General features: G+C 42.7%; 1 protein-coding gene across 7 annotated transcripts in view; it reads left to right on the forward strand.

The window, feature by feature from the left end:
* The window catches only part of FSHR (follicle stimulating hormone receptor), a 166,773-nt gene that overhangs the window by 138,204 nt on the left and 9,190 nt on the right, over nt 1–19,379 (forward strand). For 4 of the 7 annotated variants that reach the window (XM_027622140.2, XM_027622144.2, XM_027622142.2 and 1 more), the window contains 4 exons: nt 4,097–4,168; nt 5,364–5,441; nt 10,226–10,294; nt 10,403–10,477. In XM_027622140.2, coding sequence (XP_027477941.2) covers nt 4,097–4,168; nt 5,364–5,441; nt 10,226–10,294; nt 10,403–10,477 — 294 coding nt within the window. The remainder of the gene's footprint in view (nt 1–4,096; nt 4,169–5,363; nt 5,442–10,225; nt 10,295–10,402; nt 10,478–19,379) is intronic. The other 3 variants (XM_027622141.2, XM_027622143.2, XM_027622146.2) reach the window with 1 other exon arrangement.

Here is a 19,379-nt window from a genome sequence, read left to right on the forward strand (position 1 = left end):
CAAAGAGGGAAAGCCACCTCAGGAATTTATTATCAGCTCATCACCACCAGGTAATGGGGGTTCAATCATGCTAGAGTCCCTCTTAAGTGTCATTTAGAATATATTCAAACTTCTTCACCAAAAGAATGGAAGAGAGGAGTTGACCACTAGTCAAAAGTTGCCCTATGGGGTATTAACTCTCTTGCACTTTGATTTGTATTGTACATGTCTCTGAATGGTAAAGAAGATTCCTTTAAACGTCCCACTCAGAGGTGGCAGAGAAGTCCAAGGCAGAAAATGAGATGATCAGTATAACTGCAACCAGTATCTGCCAAGTTAAGTCTGTATGTAGCTAGTTGCTATGGTAACAGCTAGAGTAAAAGATGGACCAAAAGGATGTGAAGCATGGCACAAAGGTGTCTGATAGAATGTCTACCTTGATATTCATGCACTCCACATCCTTTCCAGTCTAGGGAGATGAAATGCATTGTGTCTAGTTCATGACAGAGCTGGCACATAGGTTCTACTGATTCCTGGCCTCCAGACTTCCCTGCGTCTGTTTAAGATTAATTATTCTAGGTAGCAGCAATACTGGACAAGTAAATTAACTGAATAAGGATTTTTATATATTCTCAGTGACAGATTCAAGAACTGTTTTAGAAACATCAACCAATTAACTCAGTATTTTATGAGCACATACTACGTTCAAAATCTGTACATGGTAGTATAGATTGTCAGAGAATATTAAATATGGTCCTTGCTTTGATATCTCACTAAGGGAATAGTGTATAGACACATGAGAAGAGATCTAAAAATGGCAGAAGACTGGATATGATTAAATAACAAATGTGGAATAGAACTGTGTCAAGCTAGTATATACATATTTATGGCAATGTTTCTGTTTAGAATGAGTAGACTCTCAGAGATTAGGGAAAGCAACTATGAAAGCCATTTGTTTCGGTAGAAACCTCAAATCCCCAGTATTAGCAGAAACTATCTGGGTAGACAAACTAGAGGTTATTTTTACTTTCTTCTGTAAATGTTGCCATATTTTCCATAACTCCCACAATAAACATGTATTACTTTTATATTCAAAGAGTATTTTTAACATAACCAAAGGATGAGGAACAACTAGAATTCTCACCCATTGCTGATGGCAATGCATAACGGTGCAGCCACTTTGGAAAACAGTTTGGCAGTTTCTAATAAAGCTAAACATACACTTACCATACAACCCGGCAATCCCACTCATAGGTATTTACCCAAAGAAAAATGTTCTCTCTCTCCCTCTCTCCCACATGTGCACAGACATGTGCATACACACCACCACCACCACCACTGTTTAAAGCAGCTTTTTTTTAATTATCACAAAAACTGGAAACGACCTACCTGTCCTTCAAATGGTGAATGGATCAACTGTGGTACATCCAATGGAATACTGTTTAGCAATTAAAAAAAACAATGAACTAGGGGTGCCTGAGTGGCTCAGTCATTAGGCGTCTGCCTTCGGCTCAGGTCATGATCTCAGGGTCCTGGGATCGAGCCCTGCATCAGGCTCCCTGGTCCGGGGGAAGCCTGCTTCTCCCTCTCCCACTCCCCCTGTTCTGTTCCTCTCTCGCTGTGTCTCTGTCAAAAGAATGAAATCTTTAAAAAAAAAAAAAAAAGAACTATTGATACCCACCACATGATGGAAGAATGTCAAATGCATTATACTGTGTCAAAGAAGCCAGATTCAAGAAGTTGCATAATATATAATTGCACTGATGTAACACTTTGGAGAAGGCAAAATTATAGGAACAGAAACTGACCAAAACAGAGGAGGACCATATCAAGGGCTGTTGAGTAATCAAAAGAATTGACCAAGATGGATTCTACATGAATCATTGAGAACCAAGAGGGAATAAAACATCTGAGAACGATTAGAGAAGCCATAGGCAGAATTCACCGATCCTGAATATAGAAGCAAAGATACCACAGTCTAGAGTCATAAACCCAGAAGGACAAATGATCCTTCACAATGATGTATGTACCAGTGAAGATTCTTTAGATTGCAAGTGACCAAGACCAACTCTGGCTTGAGTAAGCCACATAGAAAAGAAAAATGGTGGTGAGAAGGATTCTGAAAAACTCACAAGAGAGGGAAATGCTGGAGACCAGGGTGTCAAACAACTCTCATGTGCCTTGAAAACCTTCACCACTGCTGTGGCAGCCAGGTCCACCCAAATTTCAATCAGCTTAATGCAGGTGCAAGTGGATATCACCTCACCTGGCCTTGCAGAGCTCTCATTTCCTGTCCTGGGTCTCCTCACTCACTAGGCACTCATACAGCATGCAAGCCATAAGTAGGGAGTTAACACCATGGGGACACATCTGACCAATAGGCAATAGTAGTCCATGAATAAATGTTTCCCCTTCTCAAACCCTCCTACGCTGTTGGTGGGAATGCAAGCTGGTGCAACCACTCTGGAAAACAGTATGGAGGTTCCTCAAAAAGTTGAAAATAGAGCTACCATATGACCCAGCAATTGCACTACTGGGTATTTACCCCAAAGATACAAATGTAGGGATCCGAAGAGGTACGTGCACCCCGATGTTTATAGCAGCAATGTCCACAATGGCCAAACTGTGGAAAGAGCCAAGATGTCCATCGACAGATGAATGGATAAAGAAGAGGTGGTATATATACACAATGGAATATTATGCAGCCATCAAAAGGAATGAGATCTTGCCATTTGCAACGACGTGGATGGAACCGGAGGGTGTTATGCTGAGCGAAATAAGTCAATCAGAGAAAGACATGTATCATATGACCTCACTGATATGAGGAATTCTTAATCTCAGGAAACAAACTGAGGGTTGCTGGAGTGGTGGGGGGTGGGAGGGATGGGGTGGCTGGGTGATAGACATTGGGGAGGGTATGTGCTATGGTGAGCGCTGTGAATTGTGCAAGACTGTTGAATCACAGATCTGTACCTCTGAAACAAATAATGCAATATATATTAAGAAAAAAAAGAAGATAGCAGGAGGGGAAGAATGAAGCGGGGGGAAATCAGAAGGGGAGACAAACCATGAGAGACGATGGACTCTGAAAAACAAACTGAGGGTTCCAGAGGGGAGGGAGGTGGGGGGATGGGTTAGCCTGGTGATGGGTATTAAAGAGGGCACGTTCTGGTTGGAGCACTGGGTGTTATGCACAAACAATGAATCATGGAACACTACATCAAAAAGTAATGATGTAATGTATGGTGATTAACATAACAATAAAAATTAAAAAAAAAATGTTTCCCCTTCTACCCCATTTAGAGCAACAGTTCTGAGATCCATTTTGAAAGTCTCCTAAATCAAGTACTTGTTATTAAGGACCAGTAACCAGGAGCAGTGGCCAACTCAACAACTTATCTTTGTATTGATTATCTTTCTTCCCCATTTTATTACTGATGTCACAAACTCTCTAAACTCATTATCAAAGATACAATCTACAGGCCAGATTTCATGTCAGTCTCTGCTTTCTGGGGAACACAGGCCAAAATAAGCAGACCTTGGGAAGGATCCATTATAGCTCTGGACATTTCAGCTATAGAAATTTATGGACTATCTCTTAAGGGTGATGTCATCAGTGGACTCAGCGCTAACCAACCTCCAACCACTTCCCAGGAGACAGTCTGATTCACCAAGATTAGGTTACATGCGTATTCTGGGGTTAAAGGGCATGGAACCTCATGTTCTAATGTCAACAGAATCACTTGGATTGGGGAAGGGGCAGTTCTCCAAAGACTGTGAGAAGGCAGGAAACAAGGGATGATTTAGGAACATTTTGTTACCTAGTTACAATTTGCTTTTGGATCATGTTAAGGTACCTTAAAAAAAAAAAAAAAGAGTATTGTGCATTGCGCCTGAAGTGTAAGTTTCTTTTCTCTAAGGAATCAGTATTTTGCTAGACCTTGGTTACAGCCTTAAAATAGAAAACGTAAGCGTGCGGCAGGTGTATTACGGGATTCTCTGGTGGGTTTTTATGCTAGCTCAAAACTGTTACTTTGAATTTGGAAAGCTTATACCATAGCAATTGTTAAGATAGCCAGGTTCTTTTCTTCCTCATTCTAATTCTGTCTCTCTCTAGGTTGATAACCAACACAGGTATTAAGCACTTACCAGCTGTTCACAAGGTTCAATCTCTCCAAAAGGTTCTACTGTAAGTGTTTCCTTGAGTGTTGACTTACTCAGTAGATGTCTTGCCCAGTGGCCTCGGGGCCTATAATATGCACTGCTTAGCCTAGATCCTCCAAGTATGTCACTCTGGGTAAGCAGAGGTAGGAAGGCAAGCAGGAAGGACCCTTAGTTTTATCTGAAAGCCTGCTAAGCTCAGTTTGGAGACAGTCAGCAGTCTCCTCAATAAGACCATTATCAACAGAGCCAGCTTGTAGCAAATCAAGAAGGGCCTCCTTTCTTCACTATTCAGTGCTTTATATACCGCCCCTACAAATACCCTCCTCACCCGTCTTCCCCCACCCTCACCTCTTCCCTCCTGAATTCTCATACGACCCTAGGCATAAAGAAACTGGCTGACAATTCACAAATTACACTGTTAGCAAGATCGTCTATTTGCCTTTTCTCAAGACATCTGTATTTTCAAAGAGGAGGAAAAAAGGCCATGTGTAATGCCAAGTTTACTTTCAATAGTGAAATTGTAAGAATCTGGACAGACCCAAAAGGAAATGGCAAGGAAGGGGTATAAAGAGCTAAGGAAAAGGGGGACGAAAGGGGAGAGAGAGGGAGAGAAAAAGAATCTCTCACCATTTCTCAAATTGTTCCAGGCAGTTTACTACTCCTGCATACAGTGTATTTGTTAAATCTGACCCAACAGGGCCTCTTGAGGGGAGCATGAGGGACACAACCCAAAAAATGAGGCTTTCTCCATCCCTCCATTGAGGAAGAGAATGATACAACTTTTCTGTGACCCAAGGGGCATAGAAGGAAGTAAACTGGCTGTGAGAGGGGGACTGAAATGGGAGGAAGCTGAAGGCCCAAGTATGGTGAATGGAGAAGTTCCATACGGAGGTGAAAGGTCAGCGTTAGTGGCTTTGTCATAGTGAGCAGACAAGGATAATAAAGGAGTGTATCAGAACCTGAACATGGTGGACTTAGCTAAGAAAATGTCCAGAGACAAGAGACTATGAGAAATTGCAATTTCATTTTTAGGCACTGATACACTGAAGGTAAACTAGATGTCATTTATTTCCCCAACTTTGAACTCATCATCTCTCAGAATACTAACTGTTGCAACATTGCCTCAGCTAAAGACCACATAATGCCCAGGAAATGAAATGTGGGGAGGTTACAGGAGTGGAGCTGGCATAAAGACCTAATGTATCTGTACTTTCTTCTAGAGACATTCAAGATAATATCAACATCCACACAGTTGAAAGAAATTCTTTCATGGGGCTGAGTTTTGAAAGTATGATTTTGTAAGTAAAGAAAAAAACTCCAGTGGAGTAACATTTGGTTTCTGATTTAATCATCTTTCCCCTAACAGGATGCTCCTTTTGTGTTTGGGTAACTTTGGCTTTTCACCATTTAAATTTCTCTCTGCTTCAGTATTTCTCTCTCATTTCCCATCTTTACATTTCAGAATCACAACATGGAGTCATGTTAATAATGCATGATTCTGCCGTGTGATTCAAATATTTAAAGTTACTCTTTGAATGATGGTCTCCTGTGATGCAACATCTGTTCTGAAGGACAGAATAACTCCTGCATCAGTAAAGCTAGTTATTGCCTAGCAAGGCTTTTGTTGCCCCAAGAAAAAGACCAAGGAGGAGGCTGAATTTGGGAGATTTTCCCTCATAACCATGCCAAGCAGCTCCTATTCAACCCCATGCTGGGCGTGAGATGACCTCTTTTTTCTTGAAACAACCACATTTTCTAATGAGCTTCAGTTACTCCCTCTGACTTTTGGGAATGTTTTTAAATGCACTCTGTGCCATTAATGGACTACTTGGTAATCTTTTGTGCTAGTAGCCTGTGTGCCCGTTTATCCACTGCCCAAGATGGCCCAGAAAGAGAGAGCTTGGGGCTACCCAGGTGTCTGTGGGATCTACGGAAGTTAGATGAACAGAATGGCATTTGGGAAACTGGTAACTGCCATTACATCTGTAAGGAAAACATTTTATCCTCCCACTTCAGAAATTGTTGCATTTTTTAAAAATATACCAGTGTGTGTGCTTAAAATATGCCATTATGTACAAAAGGTAAGTTCCAGCCAAGGAAGAATTTCAGTCATTTTCAAAACAGTAATGCGATTCAGAGAATACCCAGCAGTAAAGAAAAAGAAAAGGGGCGGGGCGGGGGGGGAGAAACAGTAGAGATGAGGACATGCTGAAGATTAAAGCTAAGCACAGCATTTGATGTAAATTAATTAGAACAATAGGAAAGGTTTCAAAGAGACTAGCAGAGACATTGCAAGTATGAAGGACAAAAATTAAAAAATCAAAGGCATGTATTCAGAGTACATGGTATTAGACACCAATTTTAACTGAGTAATACCTAATCCTTCCCTTTAATACACTCACAACATTCGGAATTTATGCGCACCTGTATTAGAATGAGTCGATGGGGTATGGGAAATATGAGAGAAGGGGAAAGCAAAATAAATGGATTAAAATATAAACAGAATAAAAAGTGTGCAAAATGAAAGCAATTATCCTAAAAGGGAAGAAGGAATGATTTACTCTGACTGGCCAGTGACGTGAGGGTTGAAGGAACAGTTAAAGGAGGGAAAGGAGGTTGCATCTAAGATGGGGCTTTAACAGGTACGTGGGAGGTAGCCAGGCAAAGGGCAAGCAGAGGAAACAATCATCAAGGCTATTAAGGTTTAAAAAAAAAAAAAAGGAGGAGGAGGAAAGATAGGAGTTCGGGGAAAAGAGGGAGTCCCTGAGTAACATCAGCCTGGCGGGTTAGAGCACGAATAGACAGTGAATGGACTGCCAGGCTACATTATGGAAGGAGACTAGTGATACATGTCATCAGTTGTACCTGGATATCCGGTGCTTCTTTAAATCCTGCTCTAAACATCTTTAAATATAGTAGTTCTAAGTTACTTAATGTTAGCATGTGGCAAATCTATTGAGTATTTTATAAAAATATATCATTAAGTGGGAATGTGCAGACTGCTCGCAGTCTTCTACTCTGACACACATTCTTTTTGTCCAGAACGTAAGACAGAAGGCAAGGATCCTGAGCTAAAAAGGCCTTACCTCTCCCCAAGTGTAGGCAAAGGACCTGAGGAACTAAGAACTTAGGACACAGCCTCACACACCCAAACCTACAAAGGAAATGTGCAGATCATGGCTGCTCTTCTCGGACTTCTGTTCATGGACACTGCGTGGCTCCCCAGAATTTAGAACATACTCTCCCCAAGAGGAGAGCTTTCTTAAGAGTCAATACTTCTCAGACACGTCTCTAAAGGATACATTCACTTTTGTGAGAACAAAATCTATTTTTCTTGACCTCAGATGGTCCTTAATCCATAGATAATGGAATTGGAAAATCCATACTCAAGACAGTTTAAGACTCCAGTTGTTCTTAGTTGGGGTGACACATCTGGATGCAGGGGTGCCTTCTCCCACTAAGGAAATCCAAGTGTGGTCAGAAAAAGCAGTATGGCTAAACGGCACCGAGGACTGATAAGAGTTTTCTATGCATTGGCACTTTTCAAATCTTGACTCCCTGTTCTAAAAAAAATTTATCATACACACACACACACACACACATATATCACATGCACACCACAATTTTTTTAAATAGCCCAATAATAATAAAGGATTATCAGATACTGGGCTAGTGTCTCAGAGGAAAATGAGCAATAAAGGTCCACCCCCGTGCTGCAACCACAGGGTCTGAATGGGGAAAACATCAAGCTATGACTGACCAAAAGAATGGCCTCAATTCAGAAAAAAATAAAATGAGCTTCCATGTGTATCAGCTCTCACCACGTCCCAGGCATAGGAGAGGCTCACTCGATGTGCATTTCCTCCTTTCCTCAATTGCTTCCATCTCACTTGCCTGCCCCAGCGGGCTTTACGAGGCCGGTCCCCCAGTCCCCTCACTCTTTAGGCTGAGAGCAGATTCTGCTTCTGGAGCCTCCTGAGCCTCTGCTGAGGCCACAAACACATAAAGATCAAAGAAAACCATGATCCAGTTATTCTTTAGCTGATGCTTTGCCCAGGTTGTCCTTGTCATTGTGGTCATTGCCATCATCACCATCATGCTTTAAAACCAGCACTGTATCTCTTAAGAGACTAAGAGTACATATAATCAATGTCAGCTTCTCTTTGTTAGTAGTTCGAGTGTTACAGCCTAATGTAAAGCCTAGGGCCGGAGTTCTGGACATCACTTTTTTTGTATGTGTAATGATCCAATGACATTAAAAACTTCCACCCCCTCCCCATATGATGGTATCTCTTCACTGAGAAAAATCCATAAAGACAAAAGCCTACTTCAAATACAGTAATTCTGTTAAATCCATCTATATATTATTTAATCATAGCAAGATCTATTTGCAGGAAATTTATGTACAGAAAAATCTAGTCTACAGAAACATAGGTGGAGCCCACCTGGATTTACATACCCCTTTGTGTTAGATGAGGGGTCAGCCAAATCCAGCCCATGAACTAGTACTGGTTTATACAAGTGAACATTTTGATGACAGGGAACACTGACGCTAACCTAAATTAAGCAAGATGGTACCCTGCCCAGGAAAAAAAAAAAAAAAAACATGCTTTTCAATAGACCTCTATTTAAAAAAAAAAAAAAGTACTCTATTATTATAAGTTTGGTCAAAACCTTTGTCAACATTGTTTAGTACATACCTATATAAAATACCTATGTAGTATTCTCCATTTTGTCTCTTGGCCCACAAAACCTACAATGTCCTGCCTGGCCCTTTACAGAGAAAGTTTGCTGATCCCTGTGGTTGGTTGAAAATCTCAGGGAACTACATCCCATAGGTTAGGGGCAGCTGTCGCAGCAATTCACTACCAGGGACAGGCTGACAAAGACGTGAGCAGGCTAGATGGCTGGAGTCCAGCCAGGGAGTTGCAAGGCAGGTGGGATGCAGGGATACACAGCCACTCTTTGGCCATCAGAACCCACCAAATGGTTGCTGAGGTTTTAAAAAGATTTACCTTGCTCCTGTCTGGATTTTTTAATGTAAACTGGTTTTCAGGAGGAAGGAAAAAAAAACATATGGTTGCTGTCCTGTGATTTTAAGTGTTTCTAGCTACCCATTGCAAGCCAGAAAATAAGAGTTCAGAATATGCAGGAGCCTCTTGGGGTCAGCTTTTCAAACACTGTTATTTGTAAACCCACTGAGCCTGACAAGGAAAAGAATCTGACAGCAAATCAAGAGCAGGTGGTCAAGGGCTCTTCAGGCTAAGCTCTCCCGGCCTTGGATTTTGTTTTTGTTTTCAGGCCCATCCAGGAGCACAGCAGTGCGAAGCTGTCGGCCCAAGGTGTCCTTAGTCTCCCCTAACCAGCTCGCTGTCCTTTGCACAATCAGGCTGACTGTTCCACATCCAGCCCCCATCAACCGCAGAACCCCTTCTTGTTCCCACTCACACTACTGCACCCTGCCACAGCCCACAGTCTCTGTAATTGATTTCTCTTCCTTTCTGGCTTAACCCAGAGCCACCTCCACAAACCTCCAATAACCAGGTCCCTGTGGGTCACAGGAGATGTTCAGGTTGTCTGACAGCTTAATTAGATCACTTTTTGCTGACAGCCAGGCCTGCTGCTATGGGTGAGCATGGGTGAGAGGCTTAAGGCCTTAGAGAAAGGGGATACAAAATGTTCTTTGTCTTATAAACATTTGTCCAATAATTGCATGATTTCAGTCCTTCAGGATGGGAAACACCTTTGTCTTATCCCTCCATGGCAACATCTCTGCACACTAATAATGTGCGTGAAGACCGTACAGGATGCAGGTGGTAGGCCTAAGTGTGCCTTTTCAAAACTAATTGTTCCCCCCTCTGGAAAGGTAATACATGCACGTAACGCAAACTTCAAACATCACATGAGGTCATACAGTGATAAATCAGCCTCCCTCCCACTCTTGTCCCTGAGCCTTACGGGTGGCATTTTATTTATGCCAACAACCTGCAATGTCTGACCTTGCCCCAGTGCTTCCAATTATGAAACCCCTGTATTGTTTGCATCTGACATTATTGGTTTTTTAATGGGCCTTTTATTTCAGATGGCTGAATAAGAACGGCATTCAAGAAATACACAACTGCGCATTCAATGGAACCCAACTAGATGAGCTGTAAGTAGCCCTGACTATTCTTCCAGGCCATTTAGAGGGAAATGGCTCTTACAACAGTGATATTTATGTGGCTTTGTGTTTCCCTTCTTCTCTGAACTCCATCCCCAGGAATCTAAGTGATAACAATAATTTAGAAGAATTGCCTAATGATGTTTTCCACGGAGCCTCTGGACCAGTCATTCTGTAAGTAGCTTCCCCTGTTTCCATGTGCTAGAGATCAACATGTACAAGTTAGAAGTCAACTTTCTCCAATTCAGAGAGGCTTCCCATATAGGGTTGGCAATGAAGGTCAGTTTTTATCTGTGTCATCTACAAAGACTTCCAGGGACAATTTCGGGCTGATCAACATCCTGACTTTCAATAGTGTAACAGCAACAGTAACAGCAACTATTATTTAATGAGCACTTACCAAGCCCCAGACAGTGTTTTAAAAGCTTAAAATGAATTTTCGAATTCAATCCTCATAAAACCTCTGTGGTAGGAGCTGTTGTTCCCATTTTAGAGAAGGAAAAACCAGCTTCCATGGGGGGGTTAACTAACTCATCCCAAGTCATGCAAATTTTGGAGCATGTATTTAACACCAAACTGGTCTGACTCAGAGCACAGGTTCTCAACTCTTCTGCCATACATTTCTTCCCTGGAAGGGAAAGCACAGGTCTCCTTCCTCACCTTCAATGTCCGGGAGTATCTTTCCCTGAGAGATCCCCACACACACTCATTTTTGGATCCTCTTTGCCTCGATTCAGATCCCTTGGGCTCCATTCAGTGCCCCACAGCCCTGCAGCAGCACCCCCCCTCCCGGGGCTTGCTTCCTCACCTCCATCTCTCCCTCCACGAGGAACCATCCCCATTTCTCTTCTCATGGGCCACTGACTTTCCACTAGAGTCAGGCCAGCTGCCACCCCTTCCCTGGCCACCTCAGCCAATAGTGAATTCTTCCTCCTCTGACTTCTACAGCCTTCACGGTGGCAGGGACCCCAATCTCCAAGAGCTTTTAAAAAATGTGTTTTCCTGGACTCTCAGCAAGACCTACCCCATCTACTGATGAAATGTACTGCAGGAAGGAAGGAACCAAGAAGGAAGAAGTCAGATGTAAGAAGAAAGAGTGAGCACAGAAATAAACAAAGAAAAAAAATCTCAGGTTTTACTAGATGATCCATCTATGGCCCGCCCAAGGTGAATTTTGGCATTTGAGAGCCACTAGACTGCACCTCGTATTTGGCAATATAGGCTCCCACGTGTGGTTACCTCTCTCCTTCCCTCCCATCTGTCAACATAACTTTCCTTTTCACTCAAAAGCTTATATTCTCCTGCAGGTTGGAACCTAGTGTATCTCTAGAATTAGACCGTGTATGGTAGAGCAGAAACTCCACAAATGGTTTTTATTGACAATAGAGCGTGTGTTTGAGCCATATACAGGATTCTGCCTCTTTGAAAAAGTTCAACGATTATTCTAGTATGCCTGCCTTGAGATGGGCAATATATGCAAAAGAAGGAAGTGTCAGCATGATTAAAGCAGAGAGGCCAGAGCAGACGACCTTGATTTAAAACCATTCCTTTGCCTCCATAAGCCTCCATCTCCTCACAGAAAGCTTATATTCTCCTGAGAGAGTCAGACAATAACTAAATATGCACCCTAAAGTAACAGGTCACAATGTGTGCTAGGAAATACCAGGTAGTTGCCAAGCATAAGAGAGAGTGCCAGGCATACGGTCCATGTGCTCTAATATACCAAGTACTTAGAACTTGTAATGCTTAATGTTTCCTCCTCTTCAAGGACTCGGGAGACAAATAGACTTAGAGACAGTGCTGTTGACGTCTCTGACCGCCCCAAGAGCAGTTTGTCAATTTCCCTTACCTGAAAGTCCTAAGGATTTTGAATATTCCTAAAGCACCTCTATCTGTTCTGGCAGAACTTGTCTGTGGTGGGATAGGTTTCCATTATGTTACTTGTACCGGGTATACTATTAAATCATAGCTCCTTAACCACTCCGCTACCATGAACATTCGAGTTGGACTGGATCCTCAACCAGCTCATTATCCAGGCAACCAAAACCAGAAATTTAAAGTGACCTGCTGAACATCAGACTGCCACCGTAAGTGGCAGAGCTGGGACCAGAAACTAGGTCTTCTGCCTTACATTCCATGTATTCCCACCATATCATGTTGTCTAAAGCACATAAATTCGTCTAATCAAACGACTCGAAGTTATACAGTTGGCTGCGAACCACAACAGAGGGTGAAAATATTTGTAAGCACCAGACTCCCACCCTAAGAACACCAGTGAATGATAAGCACAGACAACACAAAGCACATCTCCTACAGGTGCATCATCAGGCCCCAGGCTGAGGCACCGTGCCATGTGTCTCATCTGAGTGTCTAATGGAGAACATGGACATGAATCCCTCAGCCAGTCCTGCCATGTATGCCATCGGGAAGTGGGATGTCACCATCACAAGCAGCTCCACAGGGTCCTCAAGTTACAGGTGCATTTTTCAACCCTTTTACCACAGGAACAGATCTGGCCAGAATGAAGTCAGTAACATTTACAGAAAATCCAAAGGAATTATCAAGCACTTGCCATGACTTAAAAGGGTAGAGGGTGATAATACACTCCCACATCCTTTCATTGCAATGCATGATATATGTGCAAGATCCTGGCCAAAAGCCCAGCCTATAATTGCTAGTCTCCTCCTCCTCCCCTTAAGGGCAAGAGGATTGATCACTTCAAACATCGAGCCTCCCATACTGGGGCTTTCAGGTTAGTCTGCAGAGGTCCTTCCAATCTCTGCTTGCTCAACTAGGATTCTATGGCCTATGCCATTTCTCATTCCTACAACCTGAGGTGCCAACCCCAGCCAAACCCTGGCCTGAGAGCTGCTTGCTGAGGTGTGTGCAGAGAACGAGCCCACCCCAGGTGCTACGGGTTGATGAGTAGGAGAGGGGCAGACTGTTCAGACTGCTTTTGCAGAGTAGATGCTTGGGCTAGGACTTTGATTGTGCATTGGGTCAGATTCCCGTTCCCCCAAATAAGCCTGTGATATGGATGTGTGCATGCAGGAGGTTGACTGGGGAGTGCTATCGGGGTATGCGGGAAGTACTTGCTGGGAGTAGAATCAGGCTAAGAGGGAAGTCAAACTGCAATGCATTTGCAACAGAAGCCTCATCCAATCCCATGGGAGCTGTGCAACTGAGATGGCCCTTCAAAGTTTCACTGAATTACGGCAAAGAGCCAGTCCTCTTCATCAACAATCACATGATGCAGGCTGTCCATGGGGAGGAGGCAAATCGTGGCTAAGTCAGGAGAAGGCATTTCCAGAGGAGAGCTCAGCTACTAGCCACTCAGCTGGGAGTGGTTCCAAGTTTGATCATGCATCACAATCACTAGGCATGCTTGTAAAACCCTGGAGTGCAGGCCCCACCCCCAGAGTCAGACTCATCAGGTCAGGAGTGGGCCTAAGAAGCTCCATCTCTAATAACTTGCCCGGTGAAGCTGCTGTTGCTGGTCCAGAAAGCACACCGAGGATCACTGCACTAGAACAAACGCTGAGAATAGGGAAGCTTCGCCCTGTTTCCAGGGTAGCTCCTCCACAAGCTAACTGCCGTGAATCTTCCTCCGCAATAGGCTTAGTCCTTTATCCCCAGTAGATGTATGCAAAGGATTCCAAGAGAGTGAAGGGAAGGGCACCCAAACCAATGGTACTCCTTTACTGAAGACAAAAATTTTTAATTGAGTGGAAAACAGGGAACTTCTCAACACCTAAGAGTGCAATGGTGAGATGTTCCACTGCAAAAAGAAACAGATGTGGAGAAAGCCAGGGGCACATATGCACGCTCCTCTGAGTTTCAGAGGAGAAGCCTAGCATCTCTATTTCCCCCTCCAGAGTCTTGACCTTGACCATCAGTGGCCATCTCAGTTTTCACCTAATATTCTAAACTCACTCAAGTTTGGGGTGTGTGTGGGTGTGTGTGGGTTTTAAGCAATCAAGCAATTGCTGTTTCCTTGGGAAACTGTTTCCTGTGGGGAAAATTTAATGCATTGCCTTTGCAGGCTGGAGCCAGTACAATCATATTCTGATGGTTTATCAAATTGATTTGGCTATAGCTCAGATTCATTTGATAGTTCAGATTCAAACACTGAGTTATTTGTATAAGAATGATTCTCTTCCATTACCAGTGTACCCACAGTCCTATAGATAGTAAATTGCCTTTTTATTCCGCCTGGGATCATGAAAGAGAGGTCTTCTAGCCATCTGTCAGTGTAGTATATACACCAGAAATGTGCTCTCACTTATGGAAATGATTGACCTGTAATAACATCTTTGCTGGAAAAAAAGAAATTGTTCAAATCAAATTTGTGGCACTGGCTATAACACACTTTATTAAATGGGGCACAGAGTGCAATTTAACTCCTGCCTCTCCTGACTCAGTGCCTTATTACTGACAGCTGTCTCCCTTTTCGTTCTGTGTCTCAGAATCAGGAATGCTAACAATGTTGAACAATTTAGGATTACTAAATCTCTTAAGCCCCAGCCATCATCCCATTATGTCTCCTGTTGGTACTTTTCAGGATTTAAATTCTCAAAACCAGTCACTGCCAAATATAGCATGTGCTGAAATGTTAACCAAAGTGACATCTTAAAAAAAAAAGAAAGACTGCAGTCATTAGACCAGCCTGAAAGACAAGGATTCAAAACACCAGCCCACGACTAGCCTTCCCCGCCCCCCACACCACCCAGCCCAGCAGCCCAAGGTGATAAACCTTCGCAGCTATGCCCTGAGCATATTGGCTCATACATGTCCTACATTTAGTAGATGTTGACTGAGCACCTACTGTGCATCCAGTATTCTGCCAGGTGTAAGGGATGGAGATAAACAATGTCTGCCCTAAAGTATCTCATTCTGGTCGAGGGACAAATGTTACTGTCCAGAACAATATGCTCTGCAGAAATTTTCCTCAGGAGGCTATAGTAACAGAGCAGATGCCCAATAAATCTTTGTTATGTGATACAGTGACTTTAACAGATGAAGTGACAGTGTGTGGGGAAGAGAGCGCTTATGTCTGACTTCCTGCAACAGTCACTTCATTCCCTTCCCACCTTCAATCCTTTCTCCTTCCAATGCACTTAACACGGATTTATAAGCACCTACTATGTGCCAGGCTCAGGGTTCTCAAGACTAATCCTATAAAAACACAGCTTTCAGTAAGTTGTTAGTCTGCTCATTATAAATTCTGGACTCTTCTACCTGGCTTTCGAGGCTCAGAGATCTAATTTCATCCCTTTATTCCTCAAAATATGGTTGGCCAGAATAACCATTCTGAAAACTCCTCACTTGCTATGCTTTGTGTTCTGGGCCTCTCTCCAAGCCCACCTTTAGCCAATAGTCATAATAATCCACTTCCATGAAGATGTGAGTAACTGATGAGGTCTTATTTTGTTACCCTCCCCATCTCCCACCCCCCGCCAGACATCTGCATCCTAAGCATGGAAAGTGCTTTTACAGAGAAATTGAAATCAAACATTAGACTTCCAGTCCATGAAGAAAGATCATAGCCAGGGAAAAAAGAGAGAGAGAGAGAGAGAGAGTGTTTTAGGGGAACAGAGAGCAAAAGTGGGAATATTTGTAGTTCAGTCTCAACCACACTCAACACTATCCACTTATCTTTGTCCCTGCTGATATAAATTTCTATGGATTTTTCTTAATCCATGGAGATAAGAGAGAAACATTTTTCTGCCAGTCCAAAACTTGGAAGTCTTGGTAAGTCCCATGTTTACTCCACTCCAGCAAGTATCCAGCAAGCTGTAAGTCAACCCTTCTATAAAGACTTTTATTCCCCTATCACCCTGGAATTACTTTGCTAAAGACTGGTTTTACTGTAAGTGACGCTACATCCCTCTCCTACCAACCACTCCCTCCTTTCAACATCCACCGGCAGAAGATCTGGATCCCAGGACTCTGACAAGATGCCTTAGCCTCATAGCGCAAATCCACCTAGTGCTAATGACAACAGCTCATGTATTTTGTACCTGTGATAAGGAGGAATCTGCAATACAAGCTAGCTCCAGAACACTGAGCAGGCAGAAAGACTCCAAAGCTTCCCAATCTAACACCTAGGCACTGGACTGCATTCAGGTCAATCCACCCAATACATTATTCTGCTGCTTCTCTCATACATGCCTATCTCCTTGTAAACTTCGCACAAGGTTGCTCCCTTCCTTGGTGCTTTGATACTCTGAGTCACATAGAATTGCCTGCTACAGAAGCACCATTTTGCTGAGCAACCTTGAAATCCAGGTTTCCTCTCTGTCTGCCTTGCAGTCTTCTCCCTTTAGAATGGCCCTCCTGGAAGACTTGCTCCAGCCTCTCATCTGTACTCTGATGCTAATAATGAGGCATTTCTGCTCATCAGAGGACTATCTACTGAGTAGATTTCATGAGCCCAGCCCTATGCTCAATACAATGTCTAACACAAAAGTATGTTAATAATCCAAGCTCTCAAAACATCTGAAATCTGAGCAGACAAAACAAAGATACATGAAAAGTCAAGCAGTATGAAACAATAGAAGAGATAACACAAGGTGGGAGATTCTTTGAAACTGCCAGAAGTTAGGGGACATCACAGGTGGCCCGGGTGACCTAGCTCTTCCTCTCCCATATCCTTGTTCAGTGTCACTCCCCAGAGTCTCTTCAAACAAAGCGACAATTTTCTGGGGCTTACTATATGAAAGGCACTGCTGAGAATGCAAGGAGCCCTCCACCATCAAGGAGAGAGAAAATGCAAATACAAGGAGCTAGTGTATAAAACAAAAGCTAGTAAGTGGTGAGAAAGGCATAAAATGTACAGAATATAACACTATTGCATTCGTAATGGCTTTCAAGGAAAAACACCTCTACAGCTGTTAAAAATGATGGAGACGACAAAATCACAGAGACGTCAGGGAGAGTTTGGGATCTCTATTATGGCATAAAAACTATCCTAAAACTTGATGGCTCAAAACAATCTTTCCATTTGGCTCATAATCATGTGTTTCAGAAATGTGGGTGGCTTGTCTCTGATCCATGTGGTATCAGCTCAGGTGGCTGGGGTGATCTATGTCCAAGTGGTCCCTTTCACTCCCATGCCTTGGGTATCAGTGCGCATTATTTCTCCCTCTCTCTCCTCTCTCTCCCTCCCTCCCTCCACACACACACGCACACACACACACACACACACACACAGTGTCTCATCCTCTAGGACCTCTACACACTGCTTAGATTTTTCCCAGCATGGCGGTCTCAGGGCATTCAGAGTTCTTTCATAGCAGCTAGGGCTCTGTGAGACCAATATAGAAGCTGTCAGCTCTCTTAAAGTCAAGGTCCAGAGCTGGTAAAGCAACACTTTCATCATACTCTATTATAGTCCAAAGGCATCACAGTACAGCCTGAACTCAAGGGAAGGGCAAGTAGACCCTGTATGGAAAAAGTGTAAAGAATTTGCAGTCCTCTTTAATCTACCACAGTATATGAGACGAGAGCACAGCACTGCACGGAATATAAAAATTTGTTTATTTTTAGAAATCTTAATGTGGTTTTTTAATATATTCTGAACTCAAGGGGGGAACATATCTAAGAAAAAATAGTCCTCTGTTTTATATTGCTTGCTTTTAAAAATATGAAAAATATTCATGGTAGGTAACAATTGCCCTGGTTTCAATTGTTCCTAAGGACTTTTTTTTTTTTTAATGCCTTCATCTTATTCCTCGGATGGAGCCTTGAACTGTTTTAGACAAAATGGGCAGTCTTTGCTTTCTTTCACATTTGAGGCGGGAGAAAATCCAGATGAAAGAACTTGGACATGGAGACCAGAGCAAGTGTCAATAGCAGAACTGGTCAGTGGAGCAATGGTGTGAAGACAGAAACTAGAAGAGATCTTCTAGGGCAGAGAAGGATGTTGAGAAGCTCCGGAACAATGGGAAGTGTAAGTGGAGAGCAGGCCAGAGCAGCTGGATCACTGAGCAGTGGAGAGTCAAGACTTAGCACAGGGACAAAGATTCATGGATCAGATTCTTATTTTCAGGGACCCCAGCTCTGAAGAATCCTACTACTTTGGAGATAACCAGAAAAGATACCTTGGAACACCAGAACTTTCACCCTATGGTGATAGCAATGAATGTTGTGAGAAGTGGCTCATTCCAGACATATCTGAAAAGTAAAGCCAAGATGTTCTGCTGAGGATTTGCATATGGGGTGTGAAAGAGGAGCCAAGCATGCCTTTCAAGTTCTTGCATTAACAAGTGGAGAGGCCACAAGTGGAGCATGTTTGGGGGACAACCAGGAGCTCAATTTCTAATACCCAAGGTTTGGCCCTCCCATTAGACATCCAAGTAGAGATTTTAAGGAGGCAGCTAAATTTAAGAGCCTGTAGTTCGGGAGAGAAGAGTCATCTAGAGATAAATATAGGTGATCCATCAACATATAAATGGTGTTTAAGCTGTCAGACTAGATGAGTAAGCCTACAGATTAAGGGAAAATAGAGGAAAGAAGTCTAGGCTCTGAGCCAATGGGTACTCCAACAGTTGGTGGTCAGGGAGGAACCAGTGAAGAAGAAACATCCAAAGCATTAGGAGACAAATAAATATTACTAGATACCAAGCAAATTTTATGTACTTAAAATATTTTCAAAAATACATAAAGCAAAATATATATTTTATTTATATATAAATATATAAAGCAAAAACTGGCAAAACTAAAAGTAGTAGTATACAAATCCAAAATCATAGTTGGAGATTTTAATGCACTTCTGAGTAGTGATAGAACAAGCAAGCAAAAAAAAAAAAAAAAAAAATCAGAAAGCACACAGAGTATCTGAATGACAGACGCCAAGTTTACCAAATTTGTCAGCACTAACAAGGAAGGGACTAAGTGAAATATACATAGGTATTACATAAAGGTAATCATTAGCTCTCCAACGTACATTTGCCTAAATATCAAGCAGAGGATAAGCAGTCCAGGGATTAGCATTGGTAGGTAACCACTACTGAAGGTAGGACCTGAGGAGCAAGTGAGTAGAAGCTGGATCCTCAGCAGATCGAACGACGGTTGA

Source organism: Zalophus californianus, chromosome 8, assembly GCF_009762305.2.
Source record: "Zalophus californianus isolate mZalCal1 chromosome 8, mZalCal1.pri.v2, whole genome shotgun sequence".
NCBI lineage: Eukaryota > Metazoa > Chordata > Mammalia > Carnivora > Otariidae > Zalophus > Zalophus californianus.